At 37.9% G+C, this 21,604-nt stretch overlaps 1 protein-coding gene across 7 annotated transcripts in view; it reads left to right on the top strand.

Annotated features, from left to right (window-relative positions):
• The window catches only part of LOC113105754 (pleckstrin homology domain-containing family A member 7), an 84,436-nt gene extending 63,181 nt beyond the window's left edge, over positions 1–21,255 (top strand). For 4 of the 7 annotated variants that reach the window (XR_003292393.1, XR_003292394.1, XR_003292395.1 and 1 more), the window contains 19 exons: positions 2,494–2,577; positions 2,839–2,964; positions 4,340–4,393; positions 5,738–5,806; positions 6,636–6,716; positions 7,851–8,000; positions 8,154–8,255; positions 9,305–9,470; positions 9,593–9,756; positions 9,850–10,041; positions 10,133–10,223; positions 10,831–10,922; positions 12,244–12,462; positions 14,252–14,434; positions 14,796–14,929; positions 15,369–15,511; positions 18,167–18,324; positions 20,189–20,233; positions 20,575–21,255. Coding sequence is in view for 3 of the 7 variants with exons in the window: in XM_026267023.1 (XP_026122808.1) it covers positions 2,494–2,577; positions 2,839–2,964; positions 4,340–4,393; positions 5,738–5,806; positions 6,636–6,716; positions 7,851–8,000; positions 8,154–8,255; positions 9,305–9,470; positions 9,593–9,756; positions 9,850–10,041; positions 10,133–10,223; positions 10,831–10,922; positions 12,244–12,462; positions 14,252–14,434; positions 14,796–14,929; positions 15,369–15,511; positions 18,167–18,309 (2,193 nt within the window). In the remaining 4 variants the exon portion in view is untranslated. Of the gene's footprint in view, positions 1–2,493; positions 2,578–2,838; positions 2,965–4,339; positions 4,394–5,737; positions 5,807–6,635; positions 6,717–7,850; positions 8,001–8,153; positions 8,256–9,304; positions 9,471–9,592; positions 9,757–9,849; positions 10,042–10,132; positions 10,224–10,830; positions 10,923–12,243; positions 12,463–14,251; positions 14,435–14,795; positions 14,930–15,368; positions 15,512–18,166; positions 18,325–18,433; positions 19,358–20,188; positions 20,234–20,574 lie in introns of those variants that run through there. The other 3 variants (XM_026267023.1, XM_026267024.1, XM_026267025.1) reach the window with 3 other exon arrangements.
• Positions 21,256–21,604: the final 349 nt, after the last annotated feature.

The raw sequence follows: 21,604 nt of genomic DNA, 5'->3' as shown, positions 1-21,604 counted from the left end.
CTTTACAGCCTCGGGTATTTTTGGATATGATGCAACAAGCTTTGCACATTAGCATTTGGCAATTATCTGTCATTCTTCATCTTACCCATTCACTTCTTAAGCTCTGTCCGGTTGGATGGGGGCAGACACACATTTTCAGGTTTCTCCAGAAATATTTGATTGGGATCAAGCTGCAGGCTCAGGCTGGGCCTCTCAAGGACATTCACAGAGTTGTCTATAAGCCACTATTGCTGTGTGCTTAGGGTCATTGTCCTGTTGGAATGTGAACCTTCTGCCCAGTCTCAGGTTCTGAATGCTTTGGACTGGGTTTTCATTAAGCTTATCTCTATATTTTGGTGCATTAAGCTTTTCTTCTACTCTGATGAGTCCCTAAGTCCCTGTCGCTGAAAAACATCCCCACAGCATGAGGGTGCTACCAGCACACTTTACTTTTGGAATGGTACTCTGCAGGTGATGAACACAGCCGGTTTCCTTCAAACATGATGTTTGGAATTGAGGTTCATCTATCCAAAGAACATTGTTTCTCTCAGTCTGAGGGTCCTTTAGGTGCTTTTTTTGCAAATTCCAAGTCTTCTTTCTTGTGTCTTCATTGAGGAGAGGATTGAGTCTGGCCACACTGTCATAAAGCACAGATTGGTGGAGTGTTGCAGCGATGTTTGTCCTTCTGTAGGTTTCTCCTATTTCCACATATGATCATAGAGCTTAACTATAGTGACCAGCAGCTTCTGGTCACCCCTCAAAGCCCTTCTCCATCAATTGTTCAGTTTGGCCAGGAGGCCAGCTCTAAGAAGAGTCCTGGTTGTTCCAAATGTCTTCCATTATGGATAATGGAGGCTACATGCTTTTGTGAACCTTCAGTGCAGCCACATTTTTTTCTGAACTTTTCCACAGGTGTGTGGTGTGATGCAATCCTGTCTCTGAGCTCTACAGGCAGGTTGGGTTGTCTATTTGTAAAAAAATATTTTATTTTTATTTTTTTTAACTCAGGGATTGGTCTTTGTTCTAATATGCATTTTCAGCTCTTAGATTTTTTATTAAGATGTGTGCCTTTCCAAATAATACCCATCCAATTGAATTTCCCACAGGTAAGCTTCACTCAAAGTGTGATAACATTTACAAACAAAATTAATGCTCTTGAGCTAAATTTGAACTGTCCTAGACAAGGGTATGAATACTTATGCCCTGGAATTATTAGTTTTTTACCTTTAATAAATTTGCAAAAATGTTAAAAACCTGTTATTTGCTTTGTCATTATGGTGTATGGAGTGAAGTCTGATGTGGAAAAAAAAAGTAATTTAAAGCAGTTTAACATAAGGCTGCAACACAACAAAATATATATATAAAAAAAAAAGAATTGAATACTTTCGCAAGGCACTTTATATATCACACAGCGGGACTCTCTGTCACTGCTAGATTTGTGATATCAACTAACCAGCTGCAGATGTCTATCTATGCATCTTAAAGACTAGAGTGTGTTTTGTAGTGCTGTTGAGTTTTTGTGTTTCGTAGAGTGTGTTTTCATAGCTGCTGTCGTGGAGCATATCTCTATGGATGATAACTAGACTGGTTTTAGCTGATAAGATTCGCCAAAGGCTAAGCAATGCGCCCAGTGAACCTCCTCAGCAGTGGTCTCTTTCTTCTGATCTTGTATTTAAATAAAAAACCTATTATACAGCAAAAATGCAGTGCCGTGGGATTCGCATTGGAAATAGAGTCTACAGTGCTACTCTGCTGGTAGCAAACAAATGTTATTTTAAGAAAGAAGGTTAAAGATAATTTATGTGTAGTTAATTAAATCTCTTGTTGTTTGTGTCCTTTTGAGGTGCTACGATGGGCCTAGATGAAGAATTTTGTATGTTAAGCAAAACTGTCAAACCCTCAAAGCCCTGTGGCACATTTGAAATCAAGCACACAGTTGCTTAGCTTAAATAAACAGATGAATGAGTAAAATGTGCTCTGCTGAGCCCTAGTTTTGTGCTAAACTTTGAAACCGACTTTTACTTGACTTTAAAAATGTAGTGATGAAGTGAAGTGACGTGACATTCAGCCAAATATGGTGACCCATACTCAGAATTCATGCTCTGCTTTTAACCCATCCAAAGTGCACACACACAGAGCAGTGAACACACACACACTGTGAACACACACCTGGAGCAGTGGGCAGCCATTTATGCTGCAGCACCCGGGGAGCAGTTGGGGGTTCGATGCCTTGCTCAAGGGCACCTAAGTCGTGGTATTGCCAGCCCAAGGTTCGAACCCACAACCCTAGGGTTAGGAGTCAAACTCTCTAACCGCTAGGCCACGACTTCCCTAAGATGCTCAAGGTGAGCTCGTCCGGGATTTGAACCCAGGTCCTCTCGCACCCGAAGCGAGAATCATACCCCTCGATGTACAGTATCCATTAACTAAAAGAGAGAATTTGTGATTAATAGTGATAGAACTGTGATTTTCATTGTAAACGTCACCATTTGTAATGTTTTTGTGTCTTTACAGACCTCACAAATAGAGAGGAGATCCATGCCCACAATGGGATACATCACACACACAGTCAGTGCACCAAGTCTGCATGGAAAAACGGTAAGACTTCTACAGAGAGAGCATTTTTTTCAGACAAACTATCTAGGAAATGTAGGGGATCTGCTTGATAGATGACATTTTGGCCACAAGGAGCTTTCTGTTTTCTAGTTTTGATACAGTTAGTTGAGCTTTGTCATTAAAGACATGCAGTCACAGTTCGCCTTAGTCCACTTCTATTGGCCAAATTTCGAAACATCTTGGCACCACCCTGGTGGTCACCTCCTGAAGTGCTTTCTCTTCCGTCTCCCCGCTGTCCTGCAGCCGGAGGAGTTGACCCTGCTGCTCATCCAGCTCAGGAGACACCGGGCCAAGATGGCCAGCGTGCGCAGCGACACATTCACACACCTGCAGCACCAGCACAACGGCCTCTCAGGCCCCAGTTTGCAGGTTAGAGGGTCACATTTCTCCCTCAACCCACCCTGAGCCCCCCTCCCATCTGAGCATACCATGCCCTCCTCTTCTAACTCTCATACCGTACTCATCTTACTATCGTACGCTGTTGGTTGTAGTTATGATTGTGTTGGTTTGGTGTTAGCTCTCCGTTAGCATGGAGTCTGCAGTACAATGTTACAGCTTGGGCTGCGTAATTTGATGTAACAGTCTGTTTTGTGTTTTTGAAGATCTTTTCTTCCACATTTTGCTTTTTTTGGACCATTTTTTTGTAGATTCTTCCTCTCTTGTATTTTGGATCGTCAGATTGCTCTTCAGATAACAGCATGTTGCTTGTTGATTTGCCTGCATTCACATGATTGAATGTTTCTATGAACTGAAAACGTATTAAAAACCTCACTTGTTTATATGCAGTTTTGGATATGAAATGTCAGAAAGTACACAAGAATTTGTGTAAACATTTGATAGAACAGACGTAAGCTGTTACCCATTCTACTCTCTAGATCTGTCAGTACATAAGCTACAGCAGAGGTCCCCAACAACCGAGTCACAACCCAGTACCAGGCTGTGGAAGAGTTGCTATCGGGTCACAAGAACATTCAGGGAAAAAATGTGTACAGATATGACAATTTGTTATTTATTGTGCGTTAATGATTCTTATAAGTATTCTGAATTTTGACTGTATGCGATTGCTCTGGTCTGTCCTATATTTATTAGAGGTTACACAGATTGCAGAAACAAAAGGAAACTCGAATTCGCTACTCACGTGCTGTTCTCAAACGTCATTGTTTTAAATTACAATTTAAAAATAAATGTTTTCTCTTTTAAAATGTAATTTCCTGCAATGGTTAAGCTGAATTTTCAGCAGCTATTATTCCAGTCTTCATTGTGAATAAACTATCAGAAATCATTCTAATATACCGATTTGCTTCTCAAGAAAGCATTAAATTAGAGATTATTATCGATTGAGATTATTATAAGCATTGAAAAAAGTTGCTTAATGTTTTTTGGAAACTCTGATACATTTTCAGCATTCTGTGGTGAATAGAAACTGAATAATAATAATAATAATAAAAACTTCATAACATTATAAATATCTTTATTTTTAGTTTGGATCAGTTTAATACATCTTTGCTAAATGAAGTTACATTGTATGCTAAAAAATAGTATTCATTTCGAAAAAAAAAAATCCATAAACTTTTGAACAGTAGTGTATTTTTCTAAATAACCACCATGATAAGATGCACTTGCACAATGTGTAATAATGTACCAGCATTTGGATTTATAGTGTGCATGTAAATCAGTCTTAGTCTTGCACGTCGTACTCTCAAGCATGTGTCATGTGACCTGTTTCTTCATTTCCCATTTAAAGGCAGATGACACTTACATCCAGCTGAAGAAGAACCTGGAGTATCTAGACCTGAAGGTGGGCTCTAGTGGATCTGCCTTCACCTACTGTACCTTCTCCTCTTATCTTCTCCCTCTCTCCTTAAGGCATAAATTCTTCCTGATTTCCCCCTCTCCTTATTCTCTAAAACAGCTGTTCTGCTCTCTAACCCTGAAGGATGTGTAGAGTGAATTTAGAAATCGATGATTAAATACATCAGTCAGTATTTACAGAGAGCATTATGTGATTTTAAGCTTTTACTGCTAAAAATCTGATTTTATGCTGCAGTTTAGCAATAAAATTATTATCTTTGATTTTGCTAGAATCGGATTCGGAGTTGTTTTCCTCATTCCCAGTGGCATCAGTGGCCTTTAGAGCTCTTATATTAGAGTTCCTCCACTTTTGTCACAAACGTTTTATGTTCACCGACTTTTCCGATCCTGTTTGATATGGAGCGCATTACCTGTTTTAATTATTAATTCAGAATTCAAATGTATACATTGCCTCAATTTATACCAACGATTTACAAAAAACCCTTTTATCTTCATTTCAAACAGATGAAAAGTATTGAACCTCTCATCTATTCAGTACACAGTGCGTTCTGTCTGAATGTAAGGACGGTGTGCGTAATGTTATCATTTAATGCCTTCACCTGCTGTAGTGATGTAAATCCGCTGGACCGTTATCATTGCTCTGCAGAGTCATTTCTATGCGCATGTGCCACTTTGACAGCTTCATTTTTTTTTCCAAGGACGCCCAGGGTTGTTCTTTAGGTAAAATATCAATACTGCTCTGATGAGGGAATGTTATAGCGATTGCATTGTAAGTGGGAACATTATGTACAGTAAAGGCTGTGCTAATTATTTCCATTAGACATTAGGCATCAAGGAATTACCCTAGAGTGTGAGGTTTCCTGTTAATGAGTGAACGTTTATAGACAGCTGCTCTTACTTATAATGTATCCTTTAGCTAACCTCTGTTTATAACTAAATGATAGTCTTTCAGTGGGTTGCAGCTTGTCATAGGCTTCACTCCCACACGGTTCATGTCAAGTTCACCACTGATGAAAAGTATTGATACCTTGCCAAATCAAGAGCAGCGCTTTGGGTGGATCATTGCGGCTCTCCCCAAATACCCCAGTTGCTGTTTGTACGTAAACACATCGCAGAGCTTCCAAAAAGAGTGTTTGGATTGTTTTTTTTGTTGTTGTTGTTTTGTTCATCTGGAGATATTATGAGTTTGTTTATATGATTTCAGCAACCCTTTGTCAGTAGGCTGTGCAGTGTTGATGGTTGCTAGATCGATGCAACCGTACAGCTTCTTAGTCTTGATGTTGATGCCAATGTCTATGAAAGTGTATGAGCTTTTGCATTTCGTCAACAGGTAACTGGACGTGACTCGCTTAAAGATCGACCGCCTCGGCCGGTTAAAATAGCTGAAAGTGACATAGATGTAAGTTCTGTTCTCTGTTTATTAAAGCCCACTTTCTGAGCCCTGTCTCCCCCTCTAGATTTCTCTGTTGGCTTTGCACAGAAAGCTGTTAGTCAAGCCTGAATTTGTGCAAGTAAACACAGGCATCGGAGTGAGTCGGTGGTACACAGTGTGGGGAGAAGCAAGCTCTCTCTCGGTGTCAAGAAGAAATTGAAATTATTGACGAGGGCTTTTTATATTCAACGCTCAATTTAAAGGGAAAAATACATGCAATGGGAGTTTTATACTTTGGGCTTGTAAATTTTTCAGTTTGATTTTTGTATTGCAGTGCTCTCACTGTTTTTCGTTTGATTGGAGGTAAATAATCTGGAAGTCCTGGCTTTTCATCATTAACATTGTTTCAGTTTAACAATTTATAAGAATTTTGTTGGTGGATTTATCTGCGTAATGAATATTTAATGTGGTTAAAACAACAATATATGGCTGTAAAATAATAACAGCTTAATAATTAATCGGAGGGAACGATAAACAGCGGAGAATAAACAGGCAGTGTGAAGAAGACTGTAAACAAGGCACTTCTGCTGCACACGCACACGCACCCTAACCCATTTTTCGCTGAGAAAATGCTGTTTGTTTCTGCAAATAATGACACCAGAATTGTCTTGGGTGCATGGAGTTTATGCAAATGGATATCTTCAATAGTGGGAAATGTTGAATATGGAAGAGCGGAAGAATGTATTCTGTCGGCCCTCTGTTTGATATGTTTGTATGTGTTAATGGATTCAGTTCAGTCGTGGCCTCTGTTTGGTGACCGTGTTTTATTGCTGCTTGCTTGTGATTGTCTCTCCAGGTGAAGCTTAGTAGGTTATGCGAGCAAGACAAGATCCTACAAGAGCTGGAGGCCAGGATACGCACACTCAAAGAAGATAAGGTGCCTTTTTTTTCTCCCTTATCTAAATTCACTATTCTAAATCAGGCATTGAGGATATTGAATTGTGTATCAACTGAATGGTAAAAATGTGTTTAGTTTTCAGCAGGGCTACCCAGTTTAGCATGATTGTCATTTCATATCAATTAAGCTGTATACACTACCATTTAAAAGCTTGGAGACAGTAAGATTTATATTTTAATTATTTTTTATTACTTTTATTGGTAACACTTAAAGCTTTTATGTATAATCCATTATAAATGCAGTTTTATGCATTGTATGCACTGTACAATCCCAGGAATTCATTGTTACACTACACATTTTAAATTTGTTTATAATTATTTACGACAATATTGTATTGTAATGCATATTATCAATAATTATAATGCAGTATACCCTTTAGTAACTCTTTATGATGCATTATACATAAAAGGCTTTAAGAACTTAGCAAGGATGTATTAAATTGATCCAAAGTGACTAAAGATCATGTTAATGTTACAAAATAATGTTAAAAAGGTATGTTGTTTTTTTTCTATCCAAAAATGCATCACAATTTCCATAAAAATAATGGCTCCTGAATTCCAGCTTTGCCAAAAAAAAGTTGTTGTATTTTAAAATATACGAAAATAGAAAAGTTATTTTAAATTTTAATCCAATTTTTCAATATAACTGATTTATTGTTGAGGAGACTAATAAGAGACTTCTTTCAAAAACATTGAAAAATCTTACAGACCCCAAACTTTTGAATACCCCAAAGATCTCTACACTGCACAATAAAATTATGATTTATTCTGTGTCTATGCCTTGTTGATTATAATGGATACATTGTGGTTTTTCATGTCATTCGCTTGAAGATCTATTTCTAGTTGATCCATCCCTTTAAAATTCCTTTTACTGTTGCAACCTAATATAGTCGGATTGATTTTACCACAATTTTGACTCGAATAGAACCAATTTTAACCAATACGTAATTTAGATGTTTCAACATAAAGCAAAATTTAGACCTCAGTGGAATGCTGTTTTCAGAACTGAACAATTGTGCAGCCCTAATGTCCAACCTGATGTCTTGGTCCCTAGTGCTAGTTCTTTTTCTAACTTCTTGATCTGCATCATCTTCTATCCCTCACCCAAATCTAGGACAAGCTCGAGTCAGTTCTGGATGTTTCCCATCAGCAGATGGAGCAGTACCAGGATCAGCCTGGCCATGCAGAGAAGATTGCCTATCAACAGAAGCTGTTACGAGAGGACGTGGTCCACATCAGGGCGGACATCTCCCAGGTGTCCACGGTGAGGACACTTACTGTACCTGTGTTAAACACTCACAGAAGACTCGAGAACGTCCATGAAATAATAATATCACATTAAGCCAAAAATGAATCTCAATGCAATACTTATATCAGCTCATTGCACTTGTATTGAGGCTTGTTCTGTGTTAAACAGGAGATGGAGAACGCTTGGGCTGAGTACAGCCAATTGGAGAGAGACGTGGACAGACTGCGTTCAGCCCTTCAAGACCAGATGACACACAGTGCTCTCTCTCAGGTCAGAACCAGAGAAAGAAGTTGAAAAATGAGCCACATCTTTATTTTCTCAAGCCCAAAATTGTATTTCAGCTTTTATCTCTATAATGTGTGCTTCCAAACTAAAGTATCAATACTGTTTGTGCAGCAGAGTGTATCAGAAGATGTTAAACCGTGTCAGCCTCCTTTTCTATTCAGCACGCACCTCTCAGTCCGGTAATTGATAGAGAAAGAACAAAGTGATGAAAGAGATATGGAGCTCTCGGAGCCGGAGTGAAGATCTAATGTCAGTTTTTGATCAGCGTGATAGAGCCGTAAGAACGAGGCATACAGTGTCTAAGATTATTGATTTCTCAAGTGTTTGTGTGAGAGCACACACAGACACAGTCAATAAATTACGGCTTGTTCTGAAAATACAAATAAGAGAAAATCCTATCCTTTCTTCAGTGCCCCTTTGAGCTCTAAATTTGCCTCTTAGAAAATCAAAGACAAGCCTCAGGGTTGTCATATTTTTTTAACAATTATCGCAGTGATATGAGCATATTTGTTCTATTCTATTCTGTTCTACTCTAATTTTTAGCTTTTAGGTTTTGTTCAAGAAATGGTTGAAGAAGAATGTTACTTTTATATACTCTGATTTCTATATCTATCTATCTATCTATCTATCTATCTATCTATCTATCTATCTATCTATCTATCTATCTATCTATCTATCTATCTATATATATATAGATAGATAGATAGATTGAGGCTCATTTCATTTATATATATATATATATATATATATATATATATATATATATATATATATATATATATATATTGTTGGAGTTTTTAAACTAAGATTAACTTAATTTAGTTGTATGTTTATGCGGTATCTAATAATATATTGAGATTTATATAATTACAGAATTATTTCCTATTTGGCTAAATACATTACATTTACTTAAATACTGAACTGTATTCTGTTCCTTCCTTTTCCAGTCTCTTATATTGACTGTTTTATTCAGCTTTAGTCTGTTTTATTTCATTCTAAATGAATACAAATGATTATATTCTGTGCTACTGTAGCAGGAGAAATCTCAGCTGAGGAAGGAGCTGTGGCGGATCGAGGACGTACTTGCAGGCCTGAGCTCCAGCAAAGCCAACTACAAAGTGACCATTGACTCTGTTCACTATCCAGGTGAGAGCGGGCCCTTGCCTGCCTTCACCCCCATGCACTGGAACACAGACCGAGGTATTGAGGTCAAACAGCACCAAATGCAACACTGCTTACTGCATACAGAGGAAACTGATCATCATACATGTGTTTTTTTGCCCATATAATATCAATAATATCGAAATTATTGCATGACCCAGAGAGGAAACTCGTGCCTTCAGCGTCATTGTCCGCAGTGCCTTCTCTCTCTGCGAGCCCATGTGTGGGTGAACTGAAAGCTGCTCAGTCCAGCCCCCATCTCAGCCCGGTGCAGTCTACCCAGCAGCCCTTGCAGCTCTCACGTACAGCACACAAGCCAAAATGGGTGAGTGAGTGAGTGAGTGAGTGAAACAGAGTAATCAAGATACTCCTTCAGTTCATTTATCTGTATTTATCATTTCATGTTTACACAATGCAGCCTGAAGAAGACGCTCCACCCAGACCCCCTCTTCCTCACCTCTACAGTCCAGACGAACACCCCCCGGCTGTGCCCCCTCTCCCCAAAGAGACCTCCGTCATCCGCCACACATCAGTACGTGGCCTGAAACGACAGTCTGATGAGCGGAAGCGTGATCGTGAGATCGGACAGTACCCTAACGGAGACCATAAGGTTTGCGCCAATCAATGACACAGTCAGTTTTCATCTGTGTATATGGGAAAATGTCAATATAGTTCTGAGTTCTATTTTCCTGGGACCCTAGGTTGAGATACGAGCGTTCCTGAGTGAGCCTGAACTGCTGGTAGTTGGTGGCTTGAGTCGTGATAGTGGCTACCAAACTCTACCAAACCGAGGTACACAGAGACCCCTACATGTCTAGTGTACAACACTCGTTTGAAAAGGGGATACAAGGTTTGGTTCATGATAACCACTACAGTTTATTGATCACATGAAAACTGTCTGCTAGTATATTGCTAGTTATACTGTGGAGGCTTCCTAGTTCCCGCCATTCCCAATGGGAGCAGACATTTTGACAAATTCTGCGAATGTTGAAATTATATTTCATTGTTTGTGCTTAGGCTATATAAGAAGCTAGTAGTGAATTTAGCTTTAACAATACAAAGGGGCCAAAAATGGGGTAATTATATAATTTGATTTTCATCCCAGTACTGTACATAATTTGAGATGGAAATGATACTGTGGTGAAAACGTACTGTACATGACAGAATTTTCGCTTATTGCACTGCTGTTCAAAGATTTGAGTACACATGGCCAAAATTGACCATGCTGTAGTTGAACAAAACAAGTGTACCAAGTGTGTACGTGACATCAGGCTGCTCAGTGGGCAACAGTTGACAATTAATCATGTAGTTTGAAAGAACGAACTCCCAGCTAGGAATTTTAGAAAGGATTTCCTGAGAAACCTATAAGATTTGTCTAATCCAGTTCAACTTCTGTTAGGTTTGACAGGCTCATCTTCAAGACTGAACGAGTCATCTAACATTTCATCATTTGTCACCCTCAGAAGAGGACACACCACCACAAGCTTGAAGGTTGGAAGCCAAAAAAAGTCCTGAAAGAGTCTGTTGAGAGGCAGGGGGGACGTAAAGTGTCCGTCATAGTTTGCTTTGGCAGAGCTGACAAACAGCAGGTTGATTAGATGCAGCAGCAGTACAAACCGCTGAGCACATGAAATAAAAGCAGCCAGTGTGGGCTTGGGCCAGACTGTACTTTACGAATGAATTACTGCGGTAGTGTTGCCATGCAGACTGTGAACACAGTGTGTGTCTCCCACCCTGATGGATTCATGCAGAAAATGTTAACAGAAATGAGCACAGCAGAGCTTCAAAATGAACTTCTCTGTTTCTGATACTTTATTTTCTGCTTCTGCCTCTCTCTTTCTGACTGACTGTTATACACTCATTAATAACAACACACACACACACACACACACACACACACATATATATATACGACTTGTATTCATTTTTCTGAAAAATCCTGTCATACATGCACAAACTGACAGTCACCACTTATAAGCTACTACTAAATATTGTAGAAACGTAATTTTCTGTGAAGTTGTTTTGTAATGATTTGTATTGTAAAAAGCGTTATACAAATACACTTGAATAAACTTGAACACGCTTATATATATATATATATCCCTATAAAACATAGTTATTAAAATAGAAATATATATATATATATATATATATATATATATATATATATATATATATATATATATGAAGAGTTTATTTGCAAAGTCTGATAACTTTTAAAAAATCATGTTTATTGTGTTTTATTGTGTTAGTTAGCTGTATTTTTTTTTACCTAATCAAAGTTACCCAACTGCAGTTTGATTGAGATTAATTGGAATGCAAAATGAAAAAAACTTGAATTTTGAAAAGAATCATTAGAATGATTTAATGTATATTCAATCATTCTAATATACTGATTTGGTGCTTAATTATTGTCAACATTGGAAACAGTTGTGCTGCTTGGTATTTTTGAGAAAGCTGTATATATTTTTCAGCATTCTTTAATAAATCGAAAGTCTTTTAAAGTAGAATTAATTTCAGCTTCAGATTAATTCAGATTTAATTCATTCTAATTTCTAAACTTTTGAATGGAAATGTAATTAACAATAAATACAATACATTGCAATACTACATGCAAAAACTGTAAGAGAACAGCAAGAATATAGTAAAGGCATAGACAGACATCTAGTGAATATTGGTTGGGTCTTTTCTTTTTCCTTCCTCTCCTCCCTTTTGCAAATTGTTCACATTTCTCTCTGATTGTTCTCTCTCCACACTGTTCTTTGGTGCGGTTTGTTTCAGCATTATTAACACATCCACTGGTGTCTCTTAGGAGAGACCAAAGAGTGCCTTGGAGCGGCTGTACTCTGGGGAGCCCGTGCAGCAGCGCGGCCGCATGAGCGCCGAAGAGCAGCTGGAGAGGATGAAGCGTCATCAAAAGGCTCTCGTACGAGAGCGCAAGAGAACGCTCAGCCAGGGCGAGCGGCAGGCATCCTCATCTCGTGCCTCCTCCTCCTCCACATCCAGACCCGTGTCTGCAGACCTGGGATCAGTACGTTAGAGCACAATGACACATTACCCTCCAGAGAGAACCGTCTGTCGCCTTGACATAAATGCACATTCAGCTATTTACACTGTTTTGATGGAGAACTGTAAGATTTGGCGTTAACACGATCAGCGTTTTAGTGAAGTAGTGTCTGCCGCAGGTAAGTGGGTATGTGGGAGGTGTTGCAGAAGGAGATGTGAGAGATTTTATTATATGTTGTTGGGCCACATGGATTGGTTATAGAGTAAGAACGGATGAGAGTTATGCTATTTGCCAATGAAAGACGTGGACTAATGTGTTTAGAGGATTAATAAGGAAAGTTGATATGCTACTGATTCTCACTCTTAATGTAGTTTCAAAATGTTCTAATGACTTGTATGAGTGTTTCATTTTAACCGTGGGACATGGCGCCCATGTTCATCTGGGATAGTGAATCAAAGTAGTTTGCTTTTACTTGGGGTTCTTTGAATAGGCAAAAGCCAACACTAACATCAAACTGCTCTTTTAACATCTCTATAACAATAACCTAATGCTTTAAGTTGTTGGAAACGGGGTCTGCTGTATTAGTGGGCTCTTAAACCAAACTAAATTTCAAGCACAAGCTCTCAAACCTTTTAGCTGTTCATCACTCAACCGCAATAATTATAGCATAACTGAAGTGTGAAACCAGACTTTATTGTGTTTACCTCACTCATTTATTCTTTTGGTTTACACTAATTTCACCCGGTTTCACTTTTCACATCCAGCTTTCTAATAATCTTGCAAGTCTTGCGAAACCTGCAAAATCATTTTCCCCTGCAATTTGGGTCTGATTTGAGTGCACAGAATTTATGACATGATCATTTTATGTTTGTTTTTTATTTACCAATTCTGTCATTCTACAAAACATGATTGTATAACTTGATTTAGCTTATCTGGCTTGTTTTAAATGAATACTTTTATAATTTTACACCTTGTTTTACCAAAATGTATTGAATGTGTACACAGTGAATGGCCTGGGTAATATATGAATGACTTATTTGTTTATAATTGTACTACTTACGGAGCATGTTTTTCTTTAATCACTTGTATGTTCATAATATTATAACAGCGGACTGTAGCATAATTTGCAAAAAGAAAACCAATTGCACTGCTCTGCTTTTTTTATCTTTTATGTAGATTTTTGCATATAAGCAAATAAACACTTTGCTAGGAAAAAAGGTAAAAAGGCAATTGTTCTTTTTCTCTCGACTGTGAATGTGAAACCACAGTTTATTTCACGACACACTGGTTTCTTTTCTTTTCAGTAAGCACAATAAAGCCTGGGAATGAAGCATGCAAATGAAGTCACAGATGGAGCGTTTTATTGCGTCTTTCTTGGTTTGCAGGAGTGTTGTAAGCTACGGTTTGAGAGCTTGAACATGAGACACTTCACACACAATCAGTCCAATCACTTGTACATGGTACAGAGGTACAGGAGCGCACTGGGACAATATACCATTACCCTCAAGGTTGCAGTTTAACCCAGTTTTGTGTGTTGTTTATGTGCAAGGCTGTCCTCTTTAAACTTTTTATTTCATGTAAAGAATGAATGTTGGATGTAAGTTGATATGTGGAGCACAGAGGTCATTTTGGCTTTAATACTCAGTTTGGTTTGTCCCAGTGTTATTGGAAATGTTATTCTACGCTTAACCTGGCCTGTAATTCAGGTGAAGACCATTACAGAACCAAAATATTAAATTTTCATATCCCGAGTTGTATGTATGTGAGGTCTAGATCGGCCGTCTCAGGGCTCTGTGTGTTTGTGTGCCTTCAGTGGAGGAGAGAGCAGGACTTTGATTTGCAGCTTCTGGAGCGGGCCGTGCAGGGTGAAGGGAGACCAGTCGAGCACAAAGAGAGACAGCGCTCTCACTCAGACGAATGGTTCACCCTGAGCAGCACACCCATGAGAGAACTAGATCTGGAGCCTCTGGACTACCAGCTGGACCTCAGCAAAGAGGTAACCCCACTGCTTAAACGGATAGTTCACCCCCCCAAAAAAACTGATTCTGACATAATTTCCTTGTTGTGTGGAACAAAAGCCTCAGTCCCTATGTGCTTTTGCTTTATAGAGAAAAGATGTGGTAAATGTTAATGTTGAGTGAGACGGTACTTAAAACACTGCCTTAATTCACCTTTTCTTTCACATGAAAGGGATTAAATAAAAAGAGTTCATTTAATATTATATAAAATATAGGCTTTTTATTTCAAGAGAACAAAAAATTATCAAATTAAAGAAAATGTTCAACTTAAATGACTGGACGTTAGATTTCAGAATTAAGTGATTTGATGGTGTGTGTTTGGTCTCAATGTCTGTATAGCTGGCAAAGCCACAAAAGGTGGCCATCCCTGAGCGCTATGTGGACATGGATCCAGAGGAGCCCCTCAGCCCACAGGAAATGGAGGCCAGACATCGTAAAGTGGAACGAATCAAGAGCATCCTGGCTAAGTCTAGGTACTGGCAGATCAGTCTCGTTCAACCCAGCTGCTCTTATTATCATCTTTATTGATTATATATACTACCATTCAGAAGTTTGAGGTTTCGAAGTATCATTATTTGATCAGAATATTGTAACATTTTATATTGTGAAATATTATTACAATTTATACAGCAGGTTTTATATTTAAATAGCATTTGAAATGTAATTTATTTTGTTTATGGCAAAGCATTTGGTGCTCAAGAATGATTTCTTATGTCCATCCATATATTTTCTAACATTATAAATATCTTTGCTGTCACTTTTGATCAATTTAATGAATCCTTTACTAAAATAAAAAGTATTAATTTCTTTCTTAAAATAAAAAAATGTACCGACCCCAAAATGCTGAGAACATTTGTTACAGTTTTCTCTGAGAGTTTACTCTAATGTACTTGTTTCTTGTGTGCATGTAAGTGTCCAGAATATACCTCCTCCTGCAGCAGTAGACAAGCCAGTGCTGCTGGGCATAGACTCAGCTCTACAGGAGCAAGAGAGAATCATCACCATGTCCTATGCCTTAGCATCAGAGGCCTCGCTCAAGAGCAAACAAGTGGCAGGTAAACTAACCAGCAGCATTACTACTTACCTGAACTGATTCCTTAAATTCTTACTGATTCCTCAGATTATCTTGTTAATACACTCCATTTTCTATGGAAGCATATACTGGGTTTTTACAAAACACAGTTAAAACTTATTGTAAAAAGCACAAAAGATTTAAAATGGCAAGAGTAAGGACAGGGAGTTCAGTGTGCACAATCCACGTCAGTGCTAAGGACGCTTTGAGAGAGTCCCATAATAACATACAATCAACAGTTCACACCTGTATGACTGCCAGAGCTCTATTTGAATAGATTAATTTCACATATGCTCTGCGGCACACCTTGACAGGTTCAGATACTCTGAAAAGATCAAGGTAAATGTGAAGAAAACACTTCAGAAATTGTTATTTGTAATGCAAATCTGACAGTGTCGATAAAAGTTCCTGAATAATCAAACTGACAACTACTGATTAACTGTGAACATAGGGAGAAACGGCCTTCCCTGTTTCAAAACATCGACATTGGAGGCGTGATGAGGAAAAAGAAAGAGCAAAGCCAAGCCTATCAGCTGCAACGTTAATAACTGAACATTATTCCTTATTAGCGCAGATCTGACGAGTAAAGATGCTTGCTAATTGGGAGACATGTCGGATCTTTCAGGCTGGGAGGAATCTCTTGATGAGGCCATTTTTTTTTTTCAGAGCCGATCAATGACCCAGTTGAATATGCACTGGGGCTTGTTCACTCTGCATCCCGTGGCAGCACTTTGAACATCTTTCTGAACTGGCATAAAAGCACACCATCGTTTCATCTTTACTTCTTACAGAGGCCTCACTCGCTCTGCCAGGTCTAACCTTCAGACAGGGTGCAACATGTCTCTCTTAGTCACACAGATTTACAGTCAGTTCGTCCTGACGTGATGGATCATAATGTGTGAGGCTGGCAGTATGGCATAGTCAACAATTATCACAGTGTTTCCAATGGAGGACATGCCAGAATACCTTATGTGAGGGATCTCATCTGTGAAGGCAGGTCAGGGTTTTGATCAACCACAGCACCACTTCGAGCCTTTATTTTGAGTTTATGAGTGCAGACAGAAATCATCTAAAATAGTCAGAACTATGGGATGTAAGCACATTTTCGTAACATAGCGAATTGTGGTGTTCATGTGGGCAGTGCACCTTGGCTTGAGACACTGCCTGGTTCCACTAACACAGTCTTGTCTGTTCTATGAATAAAAATGGTAGAAAAGGCCAGATGTAGCTAAAATTGATACCAACCGGTCCAAACTGGTTTAGGTGGACTACCAGCTGGAGGAGCCAAGGACATCCTGGTTTAAGCTGGTAGACCACCTTGGTTAAAGGAATGGTTGCCCAGAAGTGAAAATGTACTCCTCATCCTCATATTGTTCCAAACCCATGTGACTTTATGATTTTTTTATTTTGAAAAAAGGAGGACATAGTGCCTAAGAGCACTGAGGATTTCAGTCTTCTAAACGTATGCAAAAGCACCATCAAGGTGGTCTATGTGACTTGTGTGCTATATTCCTAATTACAATCCGTTCTGTTCACAATGTCTCCTTGACTATCACTAAACCTGACTATCACTGATTGGATTACATTCTGATCAGAAGCGTTTACACTTGTCTTTTCAATGTGTATGTGGACAACATCCAGTTACAGGTCGCATGTTAATGCCAAGTGTAAACGCAGCCTTTCTGAAGTCAAACGAAGAGCCGACCAAAGTCCTTATTAGCTGAGAATAATCTCCTTCAGTGAGCTGTTAACCACTGCAACTGGATCAGTCAGAGTCCGTGAGCTGAACTTGAGAGCCACAGCATTCAGATTTGTGAACTGGATCTTCTGATTCACTGAAAATAAATCACTGTTCGAAAGATTGGGCTTGGTAAGAAAAGGTTGTCCACATCAAAAGTTATTGTATTGCTACTGGTTCTTATGGCTTTATATGTAACAAATCATGAATATCGTTTTTATGATACTTTTATAGTGCTTTTTCTTCCTGTTTGAAAACAATTTTTTTTTAGAGGTCCTTCTTTTTGTTCCATTGAAGAATGGAAGTCACACAGGTTTGGAATGGCATGAAGGTTATGTGTGATGAAAGAATTTTTGTTCCTGCTTTATATTAAGTGCCCTTAACTACTTTGTACTACCATTTAAAAGAGGTACAATTAACATGTTTTTACATTTACTTATAAATTTATATATAAAAAGAATATTTGCATGTAATTACGTCTGTAATTAATTTCTCTAATTACATTAATAATTACACTGTTGACCCATCCCTTACACCTTAACCCACCCTTAAACCTACCCTCACCACCAATCCTGTCCCTAATCTTACCCCATCCCACCTCAATAGCAGCAAGTGTTTTGCAATACAATACAAACACAATAAGTACATTGTACTTATTTTGTTATGCAAGTATGTTGTAGTTAAGGCCACTTAATATAAAGTGGAAACCAATTTCTTTGTTGGTTTGATTGTTTTTGTTAAATATTCCTATAAGTTTGACTACCTTGATGTCCTCCGATCGCTCTTGTAGTTATGTACTCACATGTAGCACTTTGTAGTGTGTGGTAGTAGCAGTTACTGTAACATTGTCACTAGCTCCCTGTGTGTTTCTACACTCCCCTGTTCCTGTTTCTGCTTCAGCTTCACCGCCGGTTAACAGTCCCACCTCACTCCCTCCACCTCCACCACCTCCTCCTCTTCCTCCCCCCGCTCCTGTTGCCGTCTCTACGGCTCAGTCTGCCCCCCCTCCCCTGAGCAATGGATTTCACTACACCTTTGTCTAATCAGAGAACAACAAAGTAAGAACTAACTGCTAACCGTTTAGCACGGAAATGCGCTTTTGCTAATTGTTCCCTGTGTGTTTTGGCACCTTTTCTGACTGCATGCTGCATGATTGTGCTTCATCAGGGCTTGTGCTGTAGTATCGAGGAACTTCATGAGTAGTGTAGATTGGCCCCCCTCTACACAACTGCCTCCACATCTGGAGATGGAGAGGTGTGTGAATTGTGTGCAAATTGGCTTTTTGTTTGCCGATAAGCCTAAAAAGCCATAAACAAATGCTGTCTTTTGTTAATTGTTTGTAATTACCAAAGACTCAGGGCATCGCTAAGGCAGCACATGCTGTTGTGTTGCCAAACACCACTTGCTTTGCCATCTGTAATCTGTAAAGAGCTTTTGTGTTTCAATGTCTGTGACTCGCTGAAATAAACAGCCGAACTACTATCAAGGTTTTGTGGGGAAAAAAGGAAAAACGTGGCACTTCGTCTTTGGACACTTTATATGTGTGCGCATCTCTCCAAAGCTATTTTAGGGCAGTTCATTAAAAAGAGCATGACCTCCACCTGCATTGTGTGTTCTGCTTCTCAGCATGCCCCAAATCAGTGAACTGCCATGATTTCCCATTTGACACATGCAAATTACGAGCTATTATGTGCAGTATCTGAGTCACTGTCCAAAAATACAGTACACTTTTGGCCCCATTAGGTCTTAAAGGCACAATTTTTTTTTTCATGATTTTTAGATTGTAAATCATTATCTAACATGTAAATAACCCCATCATGAAAAGTTAGCTAGTCTTACCTTTAGAAATCCTGATCCCGGTTATGTATATATACTGAAAAATAAATAACTAAATAAATAAATATAACTATAGATCTCCTACTGAGTTGACAGAACATTACTGTATATATTTGTGTCCCTGAACCTTAAAGTCTAAGTTTGTTAAAAATTTAGTTGTTACATCATCTGAAAGCTGAATAAATAAGCTTTACGTGATGTATGGTTTATTAGGATCGGACAATCTTTGGCCGAGATACAACTATTTGAATATTCCTATCTGAGGATGCAAAAAAATGTAAACACTGAGAAAATTTATTTTAAAGTTGTCCACATGATGATCTTAGCAATGCATATCACTAATCAAAAATAAAGTTTTGATATATTTACGGTAGTTACGGTTAACTTCCGTACACATAATTACGGTAATGTTTTTTGGTATAAATTTTGACACGTACAAGGTTTTTTCTTTTCTTTTTTTCTGTTTTGGCTATTGCTAAAAAAATACCCCAGCGACTTTGACCCTGTGGTCCAGGGTCAAACACATATATATATAAGAATAATAATATAAAACAAGAAAAAAAAAATCTTGCTAGAAAATAAAATAATTTGTGTTTTAAACTATATTCAGACATGCCCCAAATATAGGAGGATTTTTTTAATTGAATAGAAAATGAAACTCCTCATTAACAACAATACTAAGTTTGACCCACTGAGTAAAAAAAAAATATATATATATATATATATATATATAAATATATATATATATATATATATATATATATATATATATATATATATATATATATATATATATTAAAGATCTTCTGCCATTGTTTGTACCATATTCTGTTGGACAGTGACATGATTGTACTGTATTATACTATACGAAAGATTTGAGTCAGTGCATATCTTTACATTTAGCTGTACATGTTTATTAGCCAATCCATTTCATCACTGAATGCCTGAGCTGGCCGAGTTATTCTGCTGTTTCAGCAGCATTTGTATGAAATGTATGAAAGTGAACTGCATGCTGCATGTGTCACGCACATGCATGTGTTAAAGTGTGTTTAACGCAGCATTTTCTCTATGTAACATGCTGCACAGAGAGAAGGAGGGTGGAGAGTGTTTACCTGTCTACATTTAAGTAAGGTAATTCTTGGGTTATAAAAAAAAAAAGGCAGTTGAGTTGAAGAGACTACACTGGGGAAAAAGTAGTGTCAAAACAGAGTTCTAATAAATTGCTTGTATGTTTCACAAATAATTACAAAGAAGTTAGTAACATTAAATTAAACTATAAATTGTATTTAAAATTTTGCAGTGTAGGTGCTTTCACCATATGGGTTTTAATGAACCTTTATTTTGTTTCAGCAATGAGGAATGTATTACTTTAGTACACTCTAATGTATGGGTCTTTTTTCAGTTTATTGTATTGTTTTGTTTTGCTTTATTTCTTCACATTTCACATCTCTTTCTCTTTATCTCTTTTCCAGCCAAAGCTGTGTCTGGGTATTGAGGTGCTGTCACATTCTGAAAACCCCACTAGCGGTGGACAAACTTAAACTCAGCTTATCGAATCCCATCGCTCACATTTAGAGATGACGTTAGCGCACTTTTGGACTCACATGGGAACTCACTTCTGAAATGCATTTTTGTAGAGGACTTTTTGCCGTGGAAACTGCTGTGCATATGCTGTACAAAATCTAACCATGATAACCCAGATAGCCATTTTATACTGTATACATTACTGCACTTTTAATATGCACCGTATTGTAGAGAACATTCAAAGCTCATGTTTTACTTCTCAAGGCAAGACATATGTTTGGATGGAGTTCAGTTTGAAAACAATGGTAACGTTATAGCTTAAAAAAAAGAAAAAAGTATTATACATGTGTAATACATTAAGAACATGAAGGGTACAAAAATGTCATGTCGATTGTATTTTGTCAATTCAGATGATATTCTTACACCAAATCACTTGAAATATTATTTTTATGTATCCAGCACTGCCAGTTTCCAGTTAGCTTGCTAAATGCATTTTATTTTTGTTGACAAAAGTTAAGGAAAAAATAACATGAAATAATATTTTCAGACAGGATTTGTGGGGAAGGGGTTGGGGAGGGAAATGCCACATACTTTTTTAAAGAAACTGTAAATATTAAAGATATTAACACGCTTTTTGTCTTCTTTTTGTGTTCTCAAAGAATGAAGGAAAGAGAGAAAAGAATTTCAGCTTCAGAAGAAAAAAATGATGTCAAATAAGGAATTTATGCAATGATTTGAAGGTTTTACATTTGCATCGCATTATAAGCAGTCGTCAACTTCAGTCTCACAAAGTAATTCCAAATGACACGTTTTGTGAATATTTTCTGATCTCACCTTGTGTTTTATTCCTTCTATACATATTCGGTTAAAAGAATAAAAGACTAAAATATAAGGACATGAAGAGAGAACCTCATTTGGAAATTCCTTTTCCACGTATGTTCTGTAACAACCTCTTATTTTTTATAAAGAACAAAGGCT

This window comes from Carassius auratus, chromosome 7 (genome assembly GCF_003368295.1).
Source record: "Carassius auratus strain Wakin chromosome 7, ASM336829v1, whole genome shotgun sequence".
Taxonomy (NCBI): domain Eukaryota; kingdom Metazoa; phylum Chordata; class Actinopteri; order Cypriniformes; family Cyprinidae; genus Carassius; species Carassius auratus.
This window is presented reverse-complemented; position numbering and strand designations above follow the sequence as displayed.